Source organism: Tyto alba, unplaced genomic scaffold (assembly GCF_018691265.1).
Source record: "Tyto alba isolate M040663 unplaced genomic scaffold, T.alba_DEE_v4.0 Super-Scaffold_20000042, whole genome shotgun sequence".
NCBI lineage: Eukaryota > Metazoa > Chordata > Aves > Strigiformes > Tytonidae > Tyto > Tyto alba.
The window spans coordinates 1,737,931-1,762,950 of record NW_024881293.1 but is presented as its reverse complement, the minus strand read 5'-3'; the positions used below and the strand labels follow the sequence as shown (position 1 = coordinate 1,762,950).

Genomic DNA, 25,020 nt, shown 5'->3' with positions numbered 1-25,020 from the left:
GTGGTTGAAACTGAGAAGATTTACCACCTGCGCATGGGAGAAGGTGGTGACCCTGCCCACAGCTGTCCTCAAATGGGGTGGAATTGGGGTCAGACCACGCTCAGGTTAATAATGTTGCTCATTAAAACAGCAGCAACTAACCCCATTGGCTTTGACAGTTCCCCTTTCCTTTTGGGAGCACAGTATCCACTGTTAGTAGGCAGCACGAGACACATCTTCATTAGCTAAAGGACATTAATGTGGGACAAGGAAAAAAAAAAAAAAATCCACAGTGGTAGAGCAGCCTCCCAGTGCCATCGGGACCTGCACAGGAGGAAAACATCTGCATTGGCATCTCCTCTGGGCTTCGAAAGCAGCAGTGCTGCTCGGTGTAGCATCCACATTTTGGTGTATTTTACTTGAAAGTGTAGCTCAAGTGGTCTGTGAGCCCATAGGGACAGCATCTGGGGTCCCACAAATTGATTTTATAACGTCCCTTTGCTAAATAAAGTGCAAACTCCACAGTTTGCGTTACATAGCGTTGCAGCAAATTTCTTCTTTTTATCCGTGCGTTTGCAATGGCATAGCACGGGAACTCCTTACCCTACCATGGAGTGGTATCAGCTGCTTTCCCACACAAAGGTCGTAAAATCGCAAAGGAAAATAGGAAAAATAGGTGGCAAAAGTCACGAGCTCCTCGACACCCTTCCCCCGGGCATCACTGATGCGCATGAGGATGCTCATGGCCCTTCAGCTGCAGCATGCCCCGTGGCTGGTCTGGAACCTTTGCCACCCTCTCCATGCTGTTTCAGGCAGCTGAGACAGGAAGAAAACTTAATCAGAAAAGACTTTAAGGGCAATGAAAGAAAAACCCAGCAAAGCACATTTGATGGCTAATTAGAAAAATACTCAGAAATTGGCGCAAGGCGGATAATCTTCGCTCCCCGGCAGCAGGAGCCACGCCGTCCCATTTCAAGGTTGAGCAGTCGGGAATATCAATCTGATAATTGTAATGCTACAAATGAAAATCAAATTGAAGCCAGTTAGAGGATCACATTATAAATTGATTTAGTCCTCGGACAAGTTTCCACCTCCCTGGCTCCGGGGTTTCTCCACCGTGGCTAGAGAGAGCTCTGGGTACCAGAGATGCAGGCGATGGGTGACATCCTTCTGCCCATTTTTCCTCCATCCCACGTCATTCTGGGTGGAAAAAAGGGCATTCTGAAGCTTCATATTGCCACCTTTGAGGATGTACAGCGCCAAGGGGGTATATATTAACCCCTTGGGATGCTGTCACTGAAGCAAGGGAAAGAGCACATTTGCACCCAAAGCCAAACCAGTTACAAAATACTGCAAGGAAAAGCACTGATTCCTATAGGATTTATTTCCACGCTCCCCAAAACTCCTTTCCTCTGGAAACCATGCATACTCAGCTCCCCAAAACAGGGGATTTTTGTACCAAATATCCTTAATTCACAGTCAGAAAACAACTATTTCAGCAAAATCCCTGTTCTGGCACAGCTGGCACCCGCTGAGTGCTCCCACCACTACTTCTGCATCTCCACATGCCCCAATATATACAGATTCCTTCTTTATACAGGTAATAATATACATCATATTTATATATATATATTTATATATATATAGATATTCACACACAGACACACAGACATCTTCGGCCGAAGAGCTGACACCTCCAATGCCTGCAGGGAGGTCGCCGTTCCTGCCATTACAAACTCCCGCTCTCCCCATGCACAAAGCTGTTTTTTTTTGGGAAAAAAAAAAAAAAAAAAAAAAAAGCAGCCCATTTTTCAGTTTTTTTCCTCCTTAAAAAAAAAAAAAAAAAAAAAAAAAAAGGTGAAGCACCCAGGGCAGAACCACCCCCGGCAGCTTTTGGCTGGCTTTTTTGAGGTAGGTGCCGGGTGGATGGGGGGGGGGGGGGGTCCTGGGGTGCTATAGCATCAGCGGGACCTGCCAGATGAGCAGGGTGCTGTCGGCGTCGCCGCCGCGGCGCGGCGATTCGGCGTTGAAGTTACGGTAGCCCCGTCCCCCCGACACGATGGCCACCGAGGAGATCTCCTTGCGTGGGGTGTCCCGGGCGCAGGGTCGGCTCCGCACCCAGACGTCGGGGTCGTCGGCCATCTCGTAGATGGAGCCATCCTCCTCGGTGTGTGCCGGCGTGCCGCCCGGCGGCGCTTCCCGCACCGACAGCAGCTGCCCGGGGAGGTGGGAGGTGGATCGGAGGCGATATTGTAATAAAATCCCTTTTTTTCTCATTTCCCGAGGCGGGGGGCCATCCAGTTCAGGGGGTTTCTCTTCCTCACCCTCCTCTTCCTCCTCCTGGTCGCCTTTCAGCACGTCGGGTGCCAGAGTGCTTAATGCCACTGCCAAAAACTCCACAGGGCCACCGTGCCCGTTGAGGGACACCATGCCTTTTCCTGTCAAAAAAAAAAAAAAAAAAAAGAGGGGTCTTGCTAAAAATGAGCCCAAAAATAAGGTTGCATCCACGTAGGGATGGGGATTTTTGGGTGCTCACCGGTGATTTTGGGGATGCCCTCCAAGCGGGGCACGGGCAGCAGCACAATGATGCCCTGGTCGGTGCCCACCCAGAGCGAACCCTGGCAGATGAGGAGGCTGGTGACACGGACATGTTTTTGACCTGTGAGAAGGGAAAAAAAAACAAAAAAAAAAAACAAAAAAACCCAAACAAACAAACAAAAAAAAAACAACAACAACAACAACAAAAAAAACACAAACAAGGGTAAGGGATGATTTTGCAGCAGCATCTTCCCAGATAACCCATCACCATGGGGAACACACTCCAGAGCCCCCCCCAAAACCAAGCAGCATCTTTGCACAAAGGTCTCCATACCAGGGAGAGTGCTACAAATATAAATAAATAAAAAGAGGAGCCAAAAAAAAAAAAAAAAAAAAAAGGCAGTAAAGGCAGTGAGACTTCTAATGGCAAATGAATATTTTATCGCCAGGACTTAGTGCTGCACGGCGTTGGACTCGGCGAAGCAATATATCTGCGGAGATGCAACTCTGGTTTCTCCGGGAGGACTTTATTAATGACCTGTCGAGTTAAAAAGGATGAGGGAACGCAAGTTCAAAAACGCATTAATACCCAACGCTCATTCGCCCAGGAAGAAAAGGAAGTGATAAATATTTTAACATGCCCTAAAAAAAAAAAAAAAAAAAAAAAAGAAAAAGCGACTTACATGAGTATCGTGCTTATAACTAATTACACAATTATGTTGTTCAGTAGCTGGAACAACGGGGGGGACAACCTTGCAAACCCAGGGTGGATAAGAGCTGGATGGGTGGACGCGGTTGGGAGATGGTGCTGGATGGTAAGCTGGGGAAAAAGGGGTGCACGGGGCAATGGCAGTGGGGTGCATACGTGGATGCAAGGATGGATGCACACATGGGGATGAAGATAGGTGCAAGGACGGGGTGCAAAGATGCACATGGGTGCAAGGATGGGGTGCACGGCTGCACACACATGTGCAAGGATGGGGTGCAAGGATAAGGCGCACTGACTGGAGCACAGGTGCAAAAATGCAGTGAGTGCAAGGATGCACACACAGTGCAAAGATGGGGTGAGTGGGTGCACACACATGTGCAAGCATGGGGTGCACCAGAGGTGCAAAGATGGGATCCATGAATGCATGCACAGGTACAAAGATGGAGTGAGAGGGTGCGTGCACATGTGCAAGGGTGGGGTGCATGGATGCACAGAAGCAGAGGTGCAAAGATGGGATGCATGGATGCACACACGGGTGCAAAGATGGGATGCATGGATGCACACACAGGTACAAAGATGGGATGCATGGACGCACACACAGGTACAAAGATGGGATGCATGGACGCACACACAGGTACAAAGATGGGATGCATGGACGCACACACAGGTACAAAGATGGGATGCATGGACGCACACACGGGTGCAAAGATGCCACCAGCTCCATCTCTGCAGTCAGTGAGGAGAGACCTCAGAGGTCCAAGCTCAAACCTTTACACCATTAACCAGATAAATTCCTTGCATGACTTCTCTGCAAATCAGCACAGCCATAAAGGAAAGCAACACCTCCCTGGGGCGACACCCCAACTTGCTCATTACTTGCAATTAAGGGCCGGGGGAAAGGGGACCTCACCCGGGAGGACGAAGGTGGTCCTGGTGGCAATGTTGATCTCCTGCAGATGCTCCAGTGTCTCAGTGTGGAAGAGGCGGATGGAGGAGCCCGAGGAAAAGGCCATCCAGACCCCACTGCCTGCCTTGATCATGTGCGTGACGCTGGCCTCTGCATCTGGGTGGGCCTCAAAGGTTTGCTGCCGAAAGGGGAATTGCAAGAAGGAAATCAAAGGGTTGCCCCCCAAAATTGCTGCTAGCCCGGGCTCTCTCCAGGAGGTGCTTTAGGGCTGCAAAGCTGCACAAGGAGGGGACCAGAGTGACCTTGAGGTCCCATCCCTCCTCACCAGCTCTGGCTTGGGCAGAGACACCAAAACCAACCCACCACCAAACCCTTCTTGGGCTTTTTTTTTGCATGATAACACAGCCTTTCCTATGCCTCCAGAAGTTTTCTTGGTTTTGGTTTTTTCCTTCTTTAAGACTCATTTTCCAGACTAGATGCATCTGCAAAATCCATCCCACAACGGGATGAGACCTTCCTGCTTCTCTCCTACCCCCAAAAATCAGCAAAGGCTCAGCCCCCCTGCAAGAGCTATTTGAGGATCACAGACAGGTCCATCTGCTTCCCAAGATCCCCACCAGAACATTTGCCTATCAGACACAGGATGCAAACTGCAGGAAAAACACCTTTTTTGCACCAAAAATCAGCCCTGCTGCAGATTTCCCAAAATAAAAACTCATATTTAGCATCGAAGGATTAAATCGCTGCAGGAGAAACCTGCACACAGTGACTTCACCTTCATTTCTCCTATGGCTTCAAAACCTTACTTTATTACTTCAAAATTTGATTTAACAAAAGAAAAAAAAAAAAAAAAAAGGAGTGGGTATTGATCCCCTTCCCAGAAAGGACCAGCATAGAGCATCTCCCTAGAAAGCTTGCACAAAATGGGGGGGGGGGATAGAGACTTTTAGGTGATCTCCCCCCTTGTTCCCCACCGCACATGGGTTTTATTCCCAAATCACCAGTTCCATCAGGGCAGACCCAAGACCCTATTACACAGCTCTCCACCAAATACTATTTATACCAACCCCCAGCATCCCCCCGCCCCGATTTTTTTCTTCTCCCATCACTTTTCTTCTGCAAAAATTCCCACCCGGCTCCTGTCATAAATAAAATCGGAGATGGAAAACGAATCCAGTCCCTGATGCATTATTCATCCCCAGCACCGCCGTTAGGCTGGATTTACGACAGCTAATACATGCAAACTAAGTTTGGGCACTAAATGGGAAAATTAAAGGTGGGAGAAAGGTGTGGGGTGGTTTTTTTTTTTTAAAAAAAAAAAAAAGGAACTATTCTGCAGTGCCTGTTTATGCAGCTGCAGGAGACGTCTCGACATCACCCTCCTTTGACTCAATATTGAAGGGAAGGGACCCAAAAGCGATGAAAGGCAGCAAAAAGCAGCAATAAAAGGCTGTTTGGGGCATCGCACAGCCAGGGATGCGCCCACGCACATGCATCCCTGGGGGCTCAAACCAGTGTGACCCCCAAAAGCCGCCGCGGCGGCCCCCCCCGGCGGATGCAGCGCAGGGGGGTCCCGGCGATGCTCCCTACCTGGGTGCAGAGGCTGGTGGCATCGAGGACGGTGACCTGGTTGGCACAGCTGGCCCAGAGGGTCTCATCCAGCGTCAGGAGAGCTCGCACGGGGCCGGTACCCACGGCCAGGCGGGTGGGCCGCTCCGCCGGGTCCCACAGCCCCCCTAGAGCAGACATGCCAGGATGGGAGGGGAGGCAAGAGGATACCCGGCAAAAAAAGAAAAAGCATTTTTTGATGCAGCCTAAACGGCTGCTGGGGTCAGCTGCAAACCTCCCCCCCCCCCCATGTCCCCAGTGTCACCCAGGATGCTGCCGAGCATCTTAATGCCACAACCAAAAGGATGGAGGGAGCTTGCACACCCAGCTCCAACCCCCCCAGAGCCGCTTCACCCCGGTACAAACAGCTTTTTAAGCATCAAATAACTGGCCACCTGCAACACTCGGGCACATTCCTTGCTGCAAAAGCCAGAAATTCCACATACATTCCCCCCTTTTATTATTTATCTTATTTTATTTTTTTTTAATTTATTTGCTCTTGAAACCACACTCCAGAGCAGATTGATCCAGGGCCGATCTGGAGTGTCTCTGTGAACAGCATCCAAATCTGGATTTGGATGAATTCGCCACCAGCAGTGGCTGAGCAGCTTCAATAGATAATTGCTCTCCCTTTCTTATTTCCAATGCATTTTTTTTTTTTTTTTTTAATAAAACCATAGCATCCAAGGCATAAAAGAGCCCTTTGGGCACTCTGACCTCTGCTCCCATCAGCAGGGGTTTACAAGTGAGCCGCACCTTTCAGCAAATCTTAATTTTCATGTAAAAACGAGCTATTTTGGGAAAGCTTTTTCCTTCCAAAAAGATGGGGATAAGATTAAAAACCCCACCCCACAGCCCTGCCAGCGGCTTGCTGCCTTCAATGTGCATTTATGCAATCAAGATTAAATTAAAGCCACTTTATTAATTAATTTGCACAGTTGTTATAAGGTGAGAAAGGGGATGCACAGCATCCCAAAATGTGATTTAAGTGGCTTTACTGGCTCCAGGTTGACTTGGGTGCTGTCCGCTGCGGGTTATCTCAGAATAAATGAGGGGTTTTGTCCACAAATAGGCCAGTTGAATGCATTATTTGAGGCTCTTTTCTACCCTCTAGTGATGAAGCAAAGGTATTTAACAGCCTAGGCGAGGGGTCCCCAGGGAGGAAGGCTCTCAACAAGCTGCAGCCTTGGCCTGAGCTTCAGCCAGGGAAAATAAACCGCCAAATCAAGCTAATAAAGGATCAGGATTTTGCGTGGATGGAGTTTGGAGGGGGTCAGCTCAGTTTTTAGTATCAAAAAGGTGATTTTTTTGAAGCCAAAAGCTCCGAGTCCTTGTGCATCCCGGCCGGCAGACCCTTCCTGCAGCCCACTGAGCAAACCTTTGCTGCAGCATCAACCCCTCAACCAGGACTGTTTTCCACATATTTTCCCCCCATACCTCTTGCACGCACCCTGGCAATGCAAAATAGGTTCTGTAATTTTTTTTTTTTTTTTAACCCCTAGGCTGCAAGGAAGGGTTGAAATAATGGGGAAGAAAAAAAAAAATAAAAGGGAAAATGATGCTTTTATCACCATTTTAGCAGCCAACACGTCTCACTGGTGTGAAGAACCTCCTGTTCCATGGGTTTTTTAGGGTGTCCCACCAAAACCCCTGTCGGAAAGCATGCACGGGGGGGCCCTCACCGTTGCTCCTGGGGTAGGCGGCCACGGTCCCATCCTGCAACCCCGCAAACAGGTACTCGGGGCTGTGCCTCAAGCAGAGGACCGGTTGCATGCCCGGGCTTTTGCAGGTCAACAAGCACTGCGTCCCCGTGTCCACGCTGCCGTAGACGGCGATGCTGGGGAGGGAACGGGGAGGGGGGAGATGCAGGAGATCTGCGCCGGTGCTCAAGGTTTGGGGATTGCAGCGGAAGGCGGGACCGCAGGAGCCGCGGGCTCACCTGCCATCCCGCAGCCCCAAGCACACGGTGGGATGCGGGGACGCGGGGGGCTGTTCGGTGGGTGGTCGGGGGTTCTGGGGGCCTGCTGGTTCCCCCTCGCCCGCCTCGGGGATGTACTCCATGCACAGCACCGGCGAAGCCACCGGGAAGGATTTCACCGTCCGCGGCACAGCACGGTTGAGGGAGAAGATCTCCACCTGCCCCGCTGCGCCTTCCTGGCCACCCCCGACCTGCGGGGACCCAGAAAAGGGGTGTTAGCACCGTCGAGGGTGGTTTTCAGCCAGCATGACCCAAACCCGGTGGTTTTCTCCCCAGTTTGGGGCCATTTTGCTCACCCAGAGGTAGCCCTGCGGCAGCGAGGTGCTGACGGCGGAGAAGCCCAGCAGCGAGGACTGCACAGGGTTGTGGACCGCAGCGCCGAGCTGGGGGAGAGACCAGGGTGCTGGGGGTCAGTAACACCCCCAAATTACCCCAAGTGCATGCAGGGCATCGGTGCATGCCCCCAAAATCAGGATCCAGCCAGAGCCCAATTTGTATTTTCAACCTTCCAGGGGTGATTTGCACCAATTTACGCCTTTGCCGCTAGCTTGGCCATCCCACCCAGTCCATCCACCATGGGATTTCTACCTTTATTCCCCAAGAAGATGGACGTAAAGGGAAGAAGGTACTGGGGGGGGGGGGCTGGAGAAGAGGTTGGCCATCGCTCTTACCTGTAGATCAAGGGCCTTGGAGAAGGCTGGCATGTGGCAGGAGAGGATGGGGCACCAGAAAGGAGCTTTGCTCTTCTTGTCTTCATCGGGACAGAGCCAGCCCGGCTGGTTCTCCTCCCCTGTGGCAAGCAGAGGAGATCAAAGACAGGCAAGGTGCCCCCCAGCATCCCTCCGCTCCCCGATGGGGCCATGAAATTAGTAATTTGAGGTGCAGGGCTCTCATCTCTAGCCCCAAACCACCATCATCTGATGACCTGCGGTACAACTCACCCCTTTCTCCCAAACTATTGCACCCCACCACAGTGCACAGCTAAGCAACTGCCTCCAGCAGCAGCAAGAAAAAAGCCCCCAAAACACAGACTATATATACATACATAAATACATTATATATATATATATATATATGGGGGGAAAAAATACACTCTAATGTGTTTCTTCACATTAGGCTTTAATGTGTTTTCATTTCTAACTCATGGATACAGGATTATCCCCTAGGCATCCCAAATTTAAAATAATAAAAAAAAAAAAAAGCACCACATAAACTGTTAAAAACAAGAGAATCAAAGAATCATTCCAGCCCGGGGGGATCCGAGCACTCAAATAGGATTTCAAATGATTTTTTTTTTTCTTCCATTAAACTTTTTTTTTTTTTTTGCTGCAGTGGCTGGTGGAGTTAAATAGCAATAGGGATAGGGAAGAGGCAGGAGGGATAGCTCCTCCCTTGCTTATTCATCCCTTTTCACAGAAAACAGGTCAGCCCCAACACCACTGGCACAAGAACCAACAGAAATCCATCACCACATGACGCCAACCTGGAGATGCCACCCAAAAGTAGCAAAATGCAAAGTGCTGCGAGCCAGAGTTACCTATTCCCATCATTTCCAGCGTACAAGCCCCCAAAATGTTCTCCACCACCTTGCTCCAAATTTTTTCTCCTGCCCCGTTTTGCGTCAGGATGCTTGGAGCAATGTAACACCCCACCCCCTCACCTCCAATTTTGGCTTTTCAAAGCAAGGGTGATGGCAAGCAACGTGCTGCAGGGCTACTCACGCAGTCCTATCTTGGCCAAGTGCAAGCGGTTCACCCAGGAGATCTTGCTCAGGGGGTTTGGGGTGATGAAGACCACCATGACGCTGATGGGGCGGCCAGACCTGCACAGGCAAAAAAAAAATCACCAGGTTGGTCTTCAGCCTCCTCCTCCCCAGGGTGGGAAGGGCCCACCCGTGATCCACAAACTCACTTGTCCGGCTTCCCAGGCAGCAGGAGACGGAGACGGCACTTGTTGGCGGAGTGGATCTCCTCCTCCTTCACCTTCATCATTCTCTGCAGGGCCAAGCACCAGTCCTGAGCCACCGTCATGTTCAGGTTCTGGGGGAAAAGTCAAAAAAATCACGGAAGTGCCTCCAAAACAAGCCTGAATCATCCCCAAATTTCATCCACGGGGCTGAGGATGAGGTGTCCAGCGGTCCCCGAGCAACCGCATGGTTATTGTACAGCACCCAAGCTTGGTTCCACCCGAGTCATGAGTTTGACCGTGCTTTGGCACGTAGATACCTGGTAGGTGCCATGCAAGGTGCTGATGAGGAGGGTGATCTGCTCCACCACCGCCAGGTCCTTCTGCAGGTCCTGTAGCTCCTGGAAGAGCCGCGGTGGCCCCAGGTAGACTTTATCTTGGGTGGAGAAACAGAGAAAGGAGGTCCACGGAGGATATTCCACCCCGTCCCACCAAAACCAGCCCGACACTGGATCGAGGGATGGGTGCTCACTGTGGGAAGCCTGCCCGGCCGGCGCGTGCTTCTTGGCACCGGCGTTGTGGATGACGACGTTGTCCTTGTCGTAGGCGCCGCTCTCCTGCCCCACCTCCACCACCTGCACCTGCGGGAGGGCCGTGCTCCACTTCACCACGTATTTGGGACCCAGGGGCACCAGGCTGCTAATTTCCAACTGGCCTCTGCCGAGGGAGGATGCAAAAAAAAATATATAAATAGATCAGCAGGCACCATGGCTTGCCTCGCAAGCCCTTGCAGAACGCATTTTGCAAGCCAGGCCCCATTTGCAACCCCACACCATGCACCGGTGCATGCCTGCACCCCCAAATGTGGGGCACGCAACCATAGCAGACCACGCTCAGCACCTACCCTGGGTTCATCGGCCTGGAAGAGGGGAAAAAACATTAATAAAGAGGTATTATGGGGAACTCGAGGACGGGTTTCCCCTCTGCAGCGTCAACTTCCACCAAGCCCTGAGGTCCCAGCAGACTCCCAGACCCCACACCAGCTCCCAAACCCCACAGCACCAGGGGATGGAGGCTTTGCATGGAGATGTGCCAAAAGTGGGGAGCAAAGCAACCCCAAACCAGGTGGGTTCCCCCTCCAAAACAAGGTGAGGTGGGTTTAAAAGTCCTTGGGGTAGAGATAGCAAAACCCACTAAGCCCAAAAATCAAGGTGGGGAAGGGGGAAGGTCGCTACATCAGTGCTTTAACAAAGTGATTTTGGGGTCTGGGGCCATCAGCACGTACTTGAAGTTGATGTTGGCGCAGACCAGCATGTCGTTGAGCAGGAAAACCTTCCGCTCCTTCGACTTGATGAGCTGCCCGCGGTCGCCGTACACCGTCTCCGTCAGCGTCTCGCAGAGCAGGAGCTGCCGCTGCCCAGAGCTCAGCAGCTGCAAATGGGATGGAGCAGGAGAGGGGCTCAGCTTAGGGGCTCTTGCAAGCCTCCTGCCCCAAAATTTGGGTTGCTTTTCCCTTCTTGCAAGGATTTTCCTCCAACCAGGAGCGCGCGCATCCTCGAGTTCTGCAACGTGCTCTGAGGCTGCACAATGCCAAAACCTTTTGCACTTTGTATGCCCAGCCACCAAGAGAGCAGAGCCCTGCAAGACCAATGTGGCCCTTTTGCAGCCCTCTTCGGGTCTCCCTTTATCCTCTGGCCCTAAATCCTGAGCCCAGGGCTGGGCTGGTGGGGGCCCTGCTGCAGTCTCTGCCACCACAGCCATCCCCAGCCCAGGATGTGTCGCAAGAGCTTCATTTAGGGTTTGGTGTTTTGGTTTTGATTTTTTTTTTTTTTTTTTAAAACACCAATGGTTGCAAAATCAAGCGCATGAGACAAAGCAGCTCGTCCTTGCTTTAGCCTGGAGGGGAATTTCCCCATTCCAGCCTCGAGCTTTGCTTTTTTTCAACATCCTTTCAGAGAAAACGGGGATCCTGGCTTCCCGCAACACCCCGACGCAGAGAGGAAGGTGGAAGCTGCAGAGCTCAACCACCAGCTCTAAAACCCACCCATCACGAGGATGAGGTGGTGAGGCTGAAGGACCCACCTTGTTGAGGCTGCTGCGGTCGCTGATGCTTTTGCTGAGCTGCTGGATTTCGGCGACTTGGTCGGCCAAGCGCTTCTGCTCGTTGAGCTTCTCTGCCAATGTCTCCAGCTCGGTGAGGGCCAGCTGGAGGGACAGGCGGTCTGCGTGGCCCTTCGGGGTGTTTTTCAGCATGTCCTAGGGTGGAGGAAAGGATGAGGGACAAAATCCACCTCAGGAAAATCATCCCTGTTGGGGATGCTACAGTTGGAATCCCTTTCGGCATCTCCAAAATCAAAGCTTGGAAGATGATCCTTGGGATGGTCCCCAAAGCTGCAACCGAGCTGCCAACGCCGAAACGTGTCCCTTGCTAAACCCTTTCCCACAGCACCCAGGCTGCAAAAAATAGGGTGCAAAGCAAGGCGGGTGCAGGTACCCCTCACCCGTACCTGCAGGAGCAGGATGAACTGAGGGAACCTCTGGATGGGCTTCACCATCAGCCCATAGAGCGTGACCCGGTCGGCACTGGCCATCTGCCTCTTCTGCAGGGGCAAGAAAAAGAAAGAAAAAAAAGTTTTCACCCATAACTGTGACCAGCAGCACCGTGTGCCCACATTTGGGTCCTGCTGACCTTGAGGAAGTCGAGGAAGGCGGGTTTGGTGAGACAAGCCTTCTTGATGAGCGACATGGCGGTGGTGAAGTTGTTGACATAATCGCTGTAGACATCCAGCACCATCGACTTGGAGAACTGGGGAGAGGGCAGGATGAGAGCCATGACGGCGTGGGGCTCCCCCAAAAAGGGAGTTCAGCAAAGCGTGGGGGTGCTCGTCTATTTTTGGAGTGATGCTGAGGATGCTGGTGGTACCCCAGGTTGGGGCTGCATCACTTAAATCCTCCAACCCATCCCCGCTATCATCAAGAGGGGCCCCGGGGGAGGTTTGGCAGTGGTCCCCCGACTTTTCTTCCTACCGAGGCCACAAAGAGGTCCCCGATCTTCTCCGCCGAGTCCCACTCGGCCACGCGGGAGGCGAGGGCGATCTGGAACATGGAGTGGCACTGCAGGATCTCCTTCAGGCGATAAAACACCACCTGGCACTTCCTAGCGCTCAGCACCTTCGGCTCCATCTCCATCAGCGGGTTCCTGTAATCCTGTGGGAGATGCTGGTGCATCAGCATCCCTGTGCCCGTCCCCCCCTCCCCAGAACGTCCCAAAAAAGGGGGGCGTCCCACCTGCAGGATGCGTTTTAGGGAGTCCACATAGCTCCGCTCGCTCTGCACGATGGAGCCCAGGATGTGCCGCCGTACCACCTGCAACGATGCCGGGGCTCAGCCGTGGTCCCCCTCCCCTGCCCCGAAGAACAGGATTGGGGCGGGGGGGGCCAACGCGGGCACAGCACGCTGCAGAAGTGCTGACACGGCAGTATCGCTTTCTGCTGACTTGCCCTTCCCCTGGTTGCTCAATCATGGGACCAAGGGGAAACCGTTCCCCCGCCTTCAGCCCCCCCCCCCCCCCCAAACCCCAAAACCCACCCCACACCGACCTGCTGTGGGCTCAGCCCCTCGGGCATGGGGCCCAGCTCTGGCGGCGGGTGCTTCATGTCAGAGACGGTGACCTCCAGGAAACCTGTGTCCTCCTCCTCCGAGTCCCCTGCAGGATAAAAAAAAAACACAACCAAAAGCCAAGAAAACCCCAATTTTACACTTTTTTTGGGTCTAAAGAAGAGCCCGTAGGCCCATCAGCTGCTTAGCTGGGGATGCGTTTAGGTTTGGAGCTGTGAGCAGAGATGGACCCCAGTGTCCTCCCAGCATCGCGTGTCCCTCCCGGAGCCCCGGCCGCTGTCATCGGACACCAGCATGAGTCAGGCTGCGAGCAGATACCCAGCCAGCTCCCCGCAGGGAGGGGACAAAAACAGTCCCTGTCCCCAAAAATCCACCCGGGCTGGTGGAAACAGCCCCCCCCGTCCGCACTCCAAGGGTGGGCGCAAGCAGGGAAAACGGGGGGGAAAAAAAAGGAGCCAAAAGCAGCACGCGGAAGAAAATGGGGAAGGCGAGAGGCAAGCGCCTGCTGGCCAGCACAGCCGTCCCTTACCCGAGGCCGAAGCAGCTGAGGAGGAGGAGAGCGAGTGGGCCAAGGTGGCCTCGCGATGCGGGGACGGCCGCTTCTTCCACATGGCCGCAACGCCCCGCTACGGCCACCCCGGCCCCATCCCCAGCACCTATAAATAGCCGGTAACGGGGAGAACCGGCCGGCCTGGAGGGGAGGGCGCTGGCAGCCGGGTGACCTTTTTCCTTCCCTAATTTTGGCAGGGAGGATCGCCGCCCTTGGCTGCCAGCTCTGCCAGCTCCTTCTCCCCGTCTCCACGCCCTGGGGACGGGATGCTCTGCAGCACCCCGGGGACGGGATGCCCTCCAAGCACCCCTGGGGACCCTCAAAAGCTTTTAAGCCCCCAACCCAGCCAGGCTAAGCCGCGTCGGGGACATGCAGCGAGGCGGGGACACACAGGCTGGATCCCCCGGGCAGCCCCGAGGCTGCGAGGCCGCCCGCCGGGATCCTACCTCCCCCGTGATGCTCCAGGGAGACCCTCGAGCTCCAGCGGGCAGGCGGCTGCTTTTCCGCCTCCGCCGCCCTCCTCCTCCGCTCCCCATCCCCTACGCGACAGCGGGAGGGTTAGGAAAACATCCCAAAACTCGGTATTTCGGGGCAGATCCTGCTCTGTGTCCAAGGGGGGCAACCCACGGGTGCTGGCGTGGTGGGGTGACTGTCCTGCTCCCAAAAGGACACGGGTGCTTGGAGCAAGGAGCAAGCTGAACCAACCGAGCTTGCACAGGGATGCAAAGAGGGGAAGAAATACAAATGAGAGCTTAAAACACAGAAAATAAGTCAGCAAAAGGAAAAGCTGAAAGCCATAAGAATTCATAATGATTTTTTTTTTAAAAAAATACCCTCAAAAAGGCTTTGTTTTAGCTCTCAAAAGTAAGGCAGGTTCTTTCCCCACTTACCCGGTGCTTCTTTCCGGTGCAAGAACGTCACCTTCCTCATCACCGCAATCTTCGTCTTCTCCAAACCGTCCTTGGTGCCGCTTTTGGCAGCTTTCATCAGCTGGGTCATCTGGGCAGGGGGGCGAGAGGGATCGGGAGGCTTGAGGCAGCACCAGGACCCCATTTCAGGTCCAGATACAGCAGTGCCATCCCGCTGGGGACATTCCCCGGGAGCCCCATTTCGGGTCTGGCTGCAGCAGTGCCACCCCCCTTGGGGACATCCCCCCCCCCCCCCCCGAGCATCATCCCCATTTTCTCACGCAGCCCGATGGGGAGGAAGAGGAGGCACGTGGCTGAGGAAGAAGGATGCTCCAGCATCTCTCTGCCCTCCGCAGGGACACGGCCGCGGACAAGCAGGCGCGGGCAAAGCGGGAGCATGCAGCAAAAGCAAAGAGGGAGGGAGGGAAGGGAGGTGCAAGTGCATCCATCCCCTCCTCCAGGTTGGGGTGTTATGTGAGAGAGCAAAGGGCGGGGGGTGTTGGGCCTTTCACACCTCAAATCGCAGCATTTTTAGCCCAAGCTGACATCGGCGGTGCTTTCCCAGCCCAAACTGGCCATAAACTGCCAACCTGGGTGGTTTGAGCACGGGAATGGCTTTGCACTGAGTTTCTACACCTCCCAGTAATCTCCTTCCCCACCTGATTTCCACCCTGTATCAGGGGAAAAACCTTCTCAGATCCATCTATCCTGCGGGCAACCTCGCTTCGTCCGAACGCCCCTTAAAAAAAACAAACACCCAAAAAGCAAAATAGTTTGGGTAGCTGGAGGACGGGGAGCTGCAAGACAGATGGACATGAGAGGCAGCTTCGCAGTGCTTAACTCAATTTTTTTTCTCTTCTGGGGGTTAAAATGGGATGAATTCAGTCTGGATAAACTCCAGGAGGGATTTATTTTCCGCCCCCCCCGGAAAATTTGGGGGACAAGGGACGGAGAAGGGACAATACCTTCCAATCGTACTTCTGCTTCAGCTCCTGCATGTCTCTCCCCCCAACTCTTAAAGCCAGAATGTCCCTCTTAGTCCTGGCGTATCTCTCCTTTAGTCTATTCAGGTCTGGAGAAAGCTGAGCCCAAAGCAAACCAGGCAGGAAGAGAAGGCAGAGGAGGCGAGAGAAGGCAGAGAAGAGATCCAGGTAAGCAGCACAAAAAAAAAAAAAAAGAGGAGGAGAAATCATCCCAAAGCAGCACAGTACAAACAGGCAGCATCTTCCCCAAAATCTGGCTTTGCTCAAGCAGGGAAGGGAGCAAGTGCAGGGAGAGGCAGCAGCCACGCTCCAGTAATGCCGAAATGCAAAGGGAAAGGAAAAAAAAAAAAAAAGGGGAAGGAAATAAAAAAAAAGAAAGAAATGAAACCCCCAAAGTTTCAGGCTGTCTTTACACTGGGTGACCCCGGGAACCACAGCATCCTCTGCTTCACCACCTGCAGAAGCAGCTGGCCTTGATGTTCTGATGCCTTTATACAAGCAAACCCAGGGGAAAAAAAAAAAAAAAAAAAAAAAGGAAAATAATAATAAAAAAAAAAAAGATTAAAACATTACCTTGGGCTGGAAGGAGGCCCGCTGCTTGGCTGGCTCGACCTCCGGCTTGGTTTCCTCTCCCGAATCCTCGCTGTAGCTCTCAAACTCGCTGGAGCTCCAGCCCAAATCCTCGCTCGCCCGCGGCCCCTCGCCGCGCTGCACCTCCTCGTAGATCAGGCTGCGCTCCGTCCCTGGGCCTGGCAAGCAAAAACCAGCTCCTTTTCCTTCCAGAAAGGCAATTTCCCTTCCCCAGGGACCCACAGGAGATGCCTCAAATCCTCAGGGTCTCGCAACCCCTCTGGGAACACAGCTGCTTTCATCCCCCTCCCAAATCCCAGCAGTTTTCCCGGGGCTACCCCCCCTTCACATCCCTCTTCTAGGATGAGCATCTCCTTCCCAGAGCGTGCCTCGGTCTGCCCAGCTGGAAAATGGGCTCGTAGTTCCCAGGGAACCGGGAAGGAAGAGGGAAGGTCTGTCCCTACCGTCCTGCTCGGCGTCGAGGGTTTCACAGGGGACGTCGTCATAGATCACATCGTCCTCCACCACCGGGAACTCGAAGCGCTCACCTTTGGGGGAGAAGAAAAATCCCCCCAGAGACCCAGGTCAGCACCCAAGGATCGAGCCAGGATGGAAAAATCCTTCCCAAACCTTGGCAGGGTTGGGGTTTGTTTTATTTTTGGGAATCTAACCTACCTTGGTGGCCGGTCTTCCTCTGCCAAGTCTGGGCACCGACGTGGGGGTCTCCACCGGTCTCCCCATTGCTCACCCCCACTGGCAGCCTGTGGGGAAAGGGGTCAGAGAGCACCCCAGGGTGCGAATGCCCCACGATTGGGTGCACCCAAGCCCCTCACCCCACCACCACTCCTCAATTCCTATAACCAGGGTTCACAAGCACAGAATAAAGCTTGTATTTGTGTCCCCCCTCCCCCCATGGCACATCTGCTTCTTCATGGATTTGGGGGGGGTCCCAGATTTTAGGGTCACAATGACATTTTAAGTGGGTCCAAGCAATCTGCGTGGGGACGATGCAAAAGACCCCAAAACAGCTTTTTTAGCCTCAGTCTGCATGCTGCTGCAGGGCAGGAGGATGCGCTGGCATCGGGGGGCACGGGGAGAGGGTCCCCGACCCTGGTGGGGTCCTGCCCCTCTCGCTGCACCCTGTGCATGCTCCACTGGGGGGGGGGGGGGGGGGGGGGGGGGGGGGGGGGGGGAAGCCCTCCTTGCAGCCAAATTTACATCTTTTCCCCCCAAATCCACAGCTGGGGTGAACACCAGCTTCCTTCGAACACCCATCCCAGCGGGTTTCTCCCTCATCTCCTTGGTTGGGGGCTGGAGGAGGCCCCCACCACCCAATAAACCACAGGCCCTCGATGGTACCCAAAGCTCCCACAGATCCCCAGGGCTGCCCCCCCAAACCCCGGGGCTCTCCTGCTTGCAGCCCCTTTAACAAACAGTGGGGAGAAGCTGGGGGAAACTGAGGCACCGCACCAGGCTGTGACATGGCAAACGGAGAGGGAGGAGGGGAAAACCCCAAAGCTGTGCTTTCTTCTTCTAGGAACTCAACCCACCCCCCCCCCTCCCAAAATCTCCCCAAAACCCCACGTACCCTTCCTGGATCTCTGGCACCAGCCCGTCTGTGGAGAGGAAAAGCAAAGAGAAACGGCGTTGGCACCCAGGCTCACAGCGGTGCCACCCTGGGCACCCGAAGGGGACACAGTGGGGACCCCAGAGACAGCGGGGACCCCAGAGACAGCGGGGACACCCCCCCCCCCCCCCATGCTCCTCACCGACACCGGAGCTGGCAGCACGCCGCCTGCGAGGGGGTGCTCGGAGGACGGCTTCACCGCTCGGCTCAGCCGCCGAGTCCTCTTCCTCCTCCTCCTCTTCCTCACTGTCCTCGAAGTCGAAGGCTTCGCCGAGGTCCTCCTCCCCGTGGGGCAGGGCGCTGGGGGTCTCTGGGGCGAGACGGTCACCTGCGAGCAGAAACCCTGTCACTCGGTGCCCCCCCCAAGTACCCCAGCAGGGATGCAGGGGACAGAAGAGAGCATCACCCCCCAAAAAACTACAAGATGCCACAGCCCTTCACGTTCTCACAACCCCGAGAGGCCCCGATGGGGATGTGTAGGATGCCCCCGGGTGCTGCACCCCTCTTTCTGGTCAAGATCGGGTGTTGTCCCCCCTCCCCCCAAAAAAACCCCAGTTCCAGCGGGTTGACAGTACCTACTGCAGGGTGGGGGGGCAGCTCGGATGAAGCCATGGCACGGGGGGTCCGGATGCTCCGCCTGGGCCCTTCCCCGAGGCTTTCCTGCAGGAGAGAAGGAGAAATAGGTTGAGAGGAGAAATCAGCCCCCCCAGATCTACACCCAGGAGAGGAGGCAACATGGGGAGACCCCAGGTGCGATGGATCCAGCTCCAGCTGCTGCAAAACCTTGCAGGGAAACAGAAAAGCTGCTCCCAGGTCCCAGTTTGCACGGTAAATCCAGCCCGTGCACGGCAAATCCAACTCCGAGCATCATGCCTGAAGGGCTCGGCGGGTGGGAAGCGCCAAGCATCCTCCTTGCAATCGATGGCTCATCCGCTCCGGTAACCAGAGACGCCCTGAAAGGTTGCCAAGAGGAAGAGGAAGGACGGAGCGGGGACCCCTATGCCCGAGGGACAACGCAGCGGAGAGAAATGGCACCCAAGAGGCTGCAAAGAGCAAAACGGGGCCAAACTCTGCTAATTTGGTCCTGCTGGAAGCAGCAACCGGGGCACAACGGGTGCTACCACCCTGCTCCAAAGAGCTGTGAACCTGCCAGTGACCATTTCTCACTTGCCTGGATCCTCATGTCCCTGGGAGGTGGATATAGGGGATGCACACACCCAGGATGATCCCCCCAAAAGGATATTATTATTCCCCCTGTAGCAAAAGCTCTTGGAGCTGCAGCACAGCATGCATGCATTTGCCCCACATGGGTTTGCAGCAAGCCATACAGCTCCAGGGCCACATATATATAAAATATATCTGTATTATATATATATGTAGGTCTAGAGCACAGTAGGAGGGACCTGAGGTCTCCCAAATGTGCATTTACCCCTGGAAAACAAGTTATAAACCCCTTGCAATCACAGCACACGCACAAGTTGAAGCTGCAACCCCACCAGGCTGCAAAGTGCTCAGCAACCCCAAGCCCATCCCGCTGCAACATCCCCCCCCAAAACATCAAGCTAAAATACACCTGACCCCTTCCCAACCATAAAAAAATAAAAATAAACCCCTTTTTCCCCTCCTTGTCCTGCGTTACTGCCACAAATAGCCTCTTCCAGCCACGTTTGCAATGAGCCATTGGCTCCATAAACACATTAATAGGGATTTATTTGGGGGGAGGACCCAGAGACGCTTATTTTTCCACCTTGAACTCTTTTCCTAGCCCTCAAAACAGAAAGCAGTTGGCAGCCAAGGCTGCTCTCACATGTCACCTAATCTGCTTCCCATTAGCGTGGGAGCAGGCAATTTCCATCTCTCCCCCCTTTCACAAGCTCCGGGTTTTATCCCTACGGATGCGGTGACAACCAGGCCATAAATCCACAATAAACCAGCCCCACCAGGAGATGTGATGGAGCTGAGGACCACAGAGGAAAAAAAAAAAAGCCTTATTTCTGCAGTGATGCCTCCAAAAAAAAAAAAAAAAAAACCAAACCCAAAAAACAAAGCAAGGAGGAAAATAGCAGCACCTGGGTAAAATAAACCCAGCAAAGCGATGCTGATGGTTTTATCCAGAAACCAGTTTGCTCCCTGGTTTGCTTTGCTCTTCCAGTGATCTCATGGCTTCTGTGTTCGGAGAGGGGAGCGGGAGGACGATGCAGAGCCGGTCCCTGCGGCTCGGTCCCGGTTTTATCCCGCTAGCGGGGCAGGAGAAGGTCACTTCCCATTTTGACAGTTGACATAAGCTCCCATCCGCCCGATTTGTCCCAGGGCTGGTTATTTTTCCTGCTGCGAGCACGCCTGCTGCTGAGGAGACTTACCAGCTCTCCAAAACAACCCGCTGCGACCTTTGATTGGGCTTTGCTAAATTAAACAAAAAAAGAGGGTTATTTTGCCTATTTTTGTCACTGCTATCAGGGGTAGGAGCATCCTGGTAGCAGAACGCATCCCATGGGATGGGGGAAAAGCTGGTGAGGACGAGCTGCCCTACCAGGGGAAGTGGCCCCAAACCAGACTGGGAGAGCGAAAAAAGGGATGCAGAATAATCCAAGAAGGAGGTGGGGATGCAGTGTCATCCAGGAAGGATGTAGGGATATGGTATCATCCTTGGAAATACGGATTTAAAGCCGGCAGAAGCTGCTGGGTCCTCACCCTGCCGCCAGCAAAGAGCTCGAGGCAGCATCACGAGCCGCGGTTCAGCCCCGTCTCCCTCCCAACCCTGGGCGGGGAGGAAAAATAAATAGACCTCGATCTAAATAAAGGCAGAGAAGCAGGGCCATCTGCTAAACCCAGCCCGACCCTTTGCCTAGCAAGCTGGCAACTATTTGGCTTTATTTTGTTTATTTTTAGCTGCTGCGACAGAGCGACAGGTCCCAGCTGGCGGGGACGGCTGCCAGCCCCCAGGGACGGGTCCCCAGTTAAAGCATCCCCCACCCCACATACCCCCTTTTTTTCTTAAATATAGGGGTTTGCAAAAAACAAAACAAAACAAAAAAAAAAAAGTAAAAAATCAATAATATCACAGCAGGGATGCAGCCAGGATTTATCCTGGGAATCCCTCCTGCTCTTCTCCGCATCCCCACCACGATAATCTCTCCTTATAAATAACACCAGTGATATTTATAAGGGATGGGGGGTGTAGACATAAGAATTAGTTTTTGTTTCCCAAGACTTTGCTCCAACTTCTTATTAATTCCTCCAGCCGACAGTCCCACATCCCAACTGCGGTTCCAAGGCTTATTTCACCACCTGGATATTTCTCCACCATCATCTTGGCTAAAAAGTAGAATTAATTCAGATTATTTCCAGCGCACGGGATGCCAGAGAGAGCGGCACGGTCCCCAGAGCAAAGCAGGGATGTTTTCTCCCCCAAAACTCAGTCCTTTAAAATAATGATTTTTAAAAACCCCAGCAGTATCTGCTGCAAGGTAAGCTTTTTTCCCAGCCCTAACTGGGTCTGTGCAGCATGTTATCAGTGTTTTAAGGACTGAATGGTTTATTTCACAGTTTTCCAAGGAATTATCTGTGGCGACTTGAAGTCATTGATGCAGGAATGAGGGCTCCGGTGAAAAAAAATTATCCCATGCCTTCAAAATTCCCCCAAATTGGGTGTTTTGATGCTGTTGCGGTTGGTGGAGGTGGCAAAAAGGGGCGGCTCAGCGAGCAGTGCGAATGAAACCATAGCAAAAAGATGGGGGGTTCCCCCTAAAAAAAGACAAAAGATGGATTTCCCCCCCCCCAAAATCCAAAAAAATGGAGTTTCCCAGTAAAGAAGCCAAAGAGGGGTTTTCCCTCTGAAAAAAACTCCATGAAAATTCAAGATTCAAGCCAATTTTTAAATTATATTTTAAATAAACTCTTACCAAAAGACATCATCTTATAGGGAACACTTTTCCTGAACATAGTGTTTCCCTCTTTCACCCCAAAATGGCTCTTCTGGGCAAATATCCACAAATATTCCAGCTAAAAACCCAAGAGCTGGGAAACTGCCACCGTTTTCCTTTTTATTTTCCTTTTCAGCATCTCTGACAAACCGGAAAAAATTCATTCCTTGTCTAGCTTGCACCATGAGAAGTGCAAATGCAGGGAAAAAAGGAGGGGGGGGGGGGGGGATGGAAATTCAGTAAAAAAATCAGAATTATACCACCTAAAAAAATCTGTTCTGCAAAGATTTCTTGCAAAGAGACACCAAAAAGCAATGAAAAAGCCTTATTTACTGCTCAAAACCTCCCCAATTCACTGCTTTCCAAAAGCAACTGCAAAGTTCACCCACTGAGAAACTATCCTAGAACGGAATTTGAAGGGAGAAGAATTTGAATCAGAAATAACAAAAAAGAAAAAAAAAAAAAAGGCATTTTTTTTCCCCCCATTAGTGTTTCCAGCTCAAAATTCCCAGCAATTTTGGGGTTTGCTTTATTGCAAAGCTCCAAATTGAAACCTCTCCTACCCTTACAAGCAAATTTTCCTCCTGCCAGTGCTCTAGGGTCACCTTATTTTGGCTGAAAAGTGACCCAAAAATCAGCATCAGGTGGTGACACCAGTGAATTTAAGACCACTCTCCCCAATATTCTTAATTTCTCCCCCTGTTTTGCAAACACCTATTCAAGCACTCCATAAAATGCTGCTTTTTTTTATACCCCGGATATTCATTACTTCACTTTTTTGCCGGCATTCTGGGGCAAAAATCTCTTTGCAACCCGGCATCTTGCTAAAACACACTTACTACATTAAAAATAAATAAATAAACAAACTGCTGCAAACAGAGGGGAAAAAATATTGCAGCCACTTCAGACTTTTCACAACCCCTGCAGCGTGCAATGCAACCTTGCACCCCAATGCAATGAATAGACAAAAAACAACAAAAAAAAAATGAGTAAAAGGGGAGGAAATTGCCATTTTTTGCTGTCAGGATTACCCTGGAGCAGCTCTCCCACCCCCCACCCCCACCCCGAGACTGTAGTTTCCCGCAGGTGCTACAAATCCCAGCTGGGAAAAGCCAAGAGGAATTTGCAACCACAGTTTGCAAGAAAATGGGGTGAAAAAACCCCAGGAATGGGTGGAGAATAAGCTTGATGCACTGATGCCCACCTTCTCCCTCCCTATTGCTCCTTCTTTTTGCTTCTATATTTAAAAACAATTTTTAAAAATACAGAATATATACATATATATATAACAAAAGACCCGACCGCTGGCGGCAGCGGGGAGGCGAAGGGCAACCTCCTGCCCCTGCAAGAGGATGCGATAACCTATAGATAGACCTTTTCTATACGTGTACGGATGGATTTACGGGCAAGGAGGGGAGGGGAGGTGGGTTTTGCTGACCTGGGAAGGCCGCGTCTCCTCCGGCTTTGTATCCGCATCGGCCGAGCAGGCCCCCGGCGGGGAGGCAGTGTCGGGAAAATAAAATAAAATAAATAAAAAAATAAAATTAAAAAAAAAAAAAAAACCTTAAGCCGATGGGAAGGAAACCCACCGTCCCCTGCAATGGGGTGCCCAGGGTGGGTGACACCCAGGCACCCCCGGGCCCGGCGGCCGAGGGCTCGCAGCCGGATGGGAGCCGCGGTCCAGCGGCTGCACCGAGGGATGCCGGGATTTTGGGCAGCATCTCCCCCCCTCCCTCCTCTTCTTCTTCTGCCCAAGCAGCTCTGATTTACACCCCTGGTGCTCCCAATCCCCACAAATAACCCAGGATTTGACCCCCTCCTTGCCTTTTAACCCCCTGTGTGCCGGGGCAACCTGTTAACCCTCTCGCCACCAAGAACGTTGCCGGTATAAAAACAGCCCAAGGATTTGCAGCGGGAGCTTTCAGAATTTCCAGGCAAAGAGGATTTTCTCCACGGTATTTTACACCCGAGCCACTGACTGCAAGGCCAGCTGTCCCAAAACATGGCTTCACGTCCCCACTCAAGGATCCTTCCCCCACGCCAGCTTTTCAGGCCCTAAACCCCTCCCCAAAAGTAGTCTGTACAGAAAATAAAAAAGACAAGTTAAAGAGGTGCAAGGACCCTATGCGTGCATTTATTTAAATGCAATATCCTTGCTGCAAAATGTGCCAATCTTACCTATTTCATGGGTGTTTGGGGCTGTGTTTTTCTTGCTGGGAAAAAGTTCTCTGCCGCTGTCACAGCATTACCTGCCGGCACACCCCGGCTGCTGCCGCCCAGCCCTGCTGGAAAACACCCCTTGCAAACAAACTAAATAGCTGCCAAGTTTATTCCAGCTTGAAACCAGCCCAACAAGCCCAGCAAAAAAAAAAAAAAATCTCCCAGTGCCCTTCTGATGACTCGAATGGCAGCCAGAAAAAAAAAACACCACCTTTTCCTTTGGATAATGGCACCGCTGCCCTGCCAGGTATTGCTGCCCATGGAGGTGCTGAGCCCTGCCAAGGAAACCTCTCTGCAAGAGGGAACAGTGCTCGAGCATCATGGTGGAGAGGACTTTACCCCCGCCATCTCGATATTTGGAAGGGGGAGACCATCCACAGCCCATTTTTGGGGCGGTTGGGTAGCACCAAAAACATCTCAGCGGCAACGATGGAAATTAAAGTTCTTTTTCTACTCTTTGCGATTGCATTTCAATCGTCAATCAGCCCTCCGCTCCCCACCCCAGCAACTTCGCAGCAAGGAGTTAAAGCCCTCCCAAAAGCACGAGGGGCTATTGCACCCCCAAACCAGCTCTGCAAAGGCCGCGGCACAGAGAGAAGGGAGCAAAGAGCACCTGGAGCACCCACCCCGTTGCAGGCTGCTTGCGTTTTCCCTCGCGCCAGTCAAGCAGAAATGCATCCCAGAAATGCAAATGCGTGCAGAAGTTCTGCACGCAGCACCGAGCAGAAAGGTCCCGGTGCACCCACAGCCAGGAATTTAGGACCCACGGCTGGCTCTATATAGCACTGCCATACATCTGGGTGGATGTATAGGGACTAACCCTCCTGGTGAGTCAGTGCTGGCTGGAAATTACACGGTTTGCTGGCACGGTTGCGTTGGCAAAGGTGGTGAGTTTGTGCACATGCCGAATTACACGCACCGGGAACCCAACGCACCCAGCAGCGATTTGCAAACCTCCTTGCAAGGGTGCATCAATGCACCCTGGAGTATTAACCTC

General features: G+C 52.7%; 1 protein-coding gene across 6 annotated transcripts; it reads right to left on the bottom strand.

Moving 5' to 3' along the window:
- Positions 1-1,345: 1,345 nt before the first annotated feature.
- ARHGEF10L (Rho guanine nucleotide exchange factor 10 like) lies at positions 1,346-24,667 on the bottom strand. Of its 6 annotated transcripts, XM_042794397.1 has the most exons (30): positions 23,242-23,486; positions 18,456-18,540; positions 18,023-18,208; positions 17,842-17,869; positions 16,929-17,014; positions 16,718-16,801; positions 16,257-16,432; positions 15,666-15,782; positions 14,683-14,791; positions 14,239-14,331; positions 13,224-13,330; positions 12,913-12,990; positions 12,652-12,831; positions 12,314-12,430; positions 12,132-12,224; positions 11,707-11,880; positions 10,910-11,055; positions 10,157-10,341; positions 9,945-10,060; positions 9,631-9,758; positions 9,441-9,541; positions 8,391-8,509; positions 8,016-8,102; positions 7,681-7,910; positions 7,424-7,578; positions 5,724-5,869; positions 4,137-4,311; positions 2,516-2,638; positions 2,304-2,417; positions 1,346-2,193 (listed from the first exon to the last, which is right to left on the bottom strand). In XM_042794397.1, exons 2-30 carry the CDS (start codon positions 18,490-18,492, stop codon positions 2,012-2,014), a joined length of 3,672 nt encoding a protein of 1,223 aa, XP_042650331.1. In that variant the 5' UTR covers positions 18,493-18,540; positions 23,242-23,486; the 3' UTR covers positions 1,346-2,011. The 6 variants fall into 6 exon arrangements, with proteins under 6 accessions (XP_042650331.1, XP_042650329.1, XP_042650328.1 ...); XM_042794395.1 differs by lacking the exon at positions 23,242-23,486 and adding an exon at positions 24,650-24,667 and having other exon boundaries at positions 1,346-2,417; XM_042794394.1 differs by lacking the exon at positions 23,242-23,486 and adding an exon at positions 23,982-24,074 and having other exon boundaries at positions 1,346-2,417.
- Positions 24,668-25,020: the final 353 nt, after the last annotated feature.

Coding starts and splice junctions, on each gene's coding strand:
- ARHGEF10L (XM_042794395.1), bottom strand. CDS start 18,492: ATGGCTTCATCCGAGCTGCCCCCCCACCCTGCAGTAG. Junction 14,792..15,665: donor AGCAGAAGTACGATTGGAAG/GTATTGTCCCTT, acceptor CCCCCTGCCCAG/ATGACCCAGCTGATGAAAGC. Junction 11,056..11,706: donor ACCGCAGCAGCCTCAACAAG/GTGGGTCCTTCA, acceptor TCCCATTTGCAG/CTGCTGAGCTCTGGGCAGCG.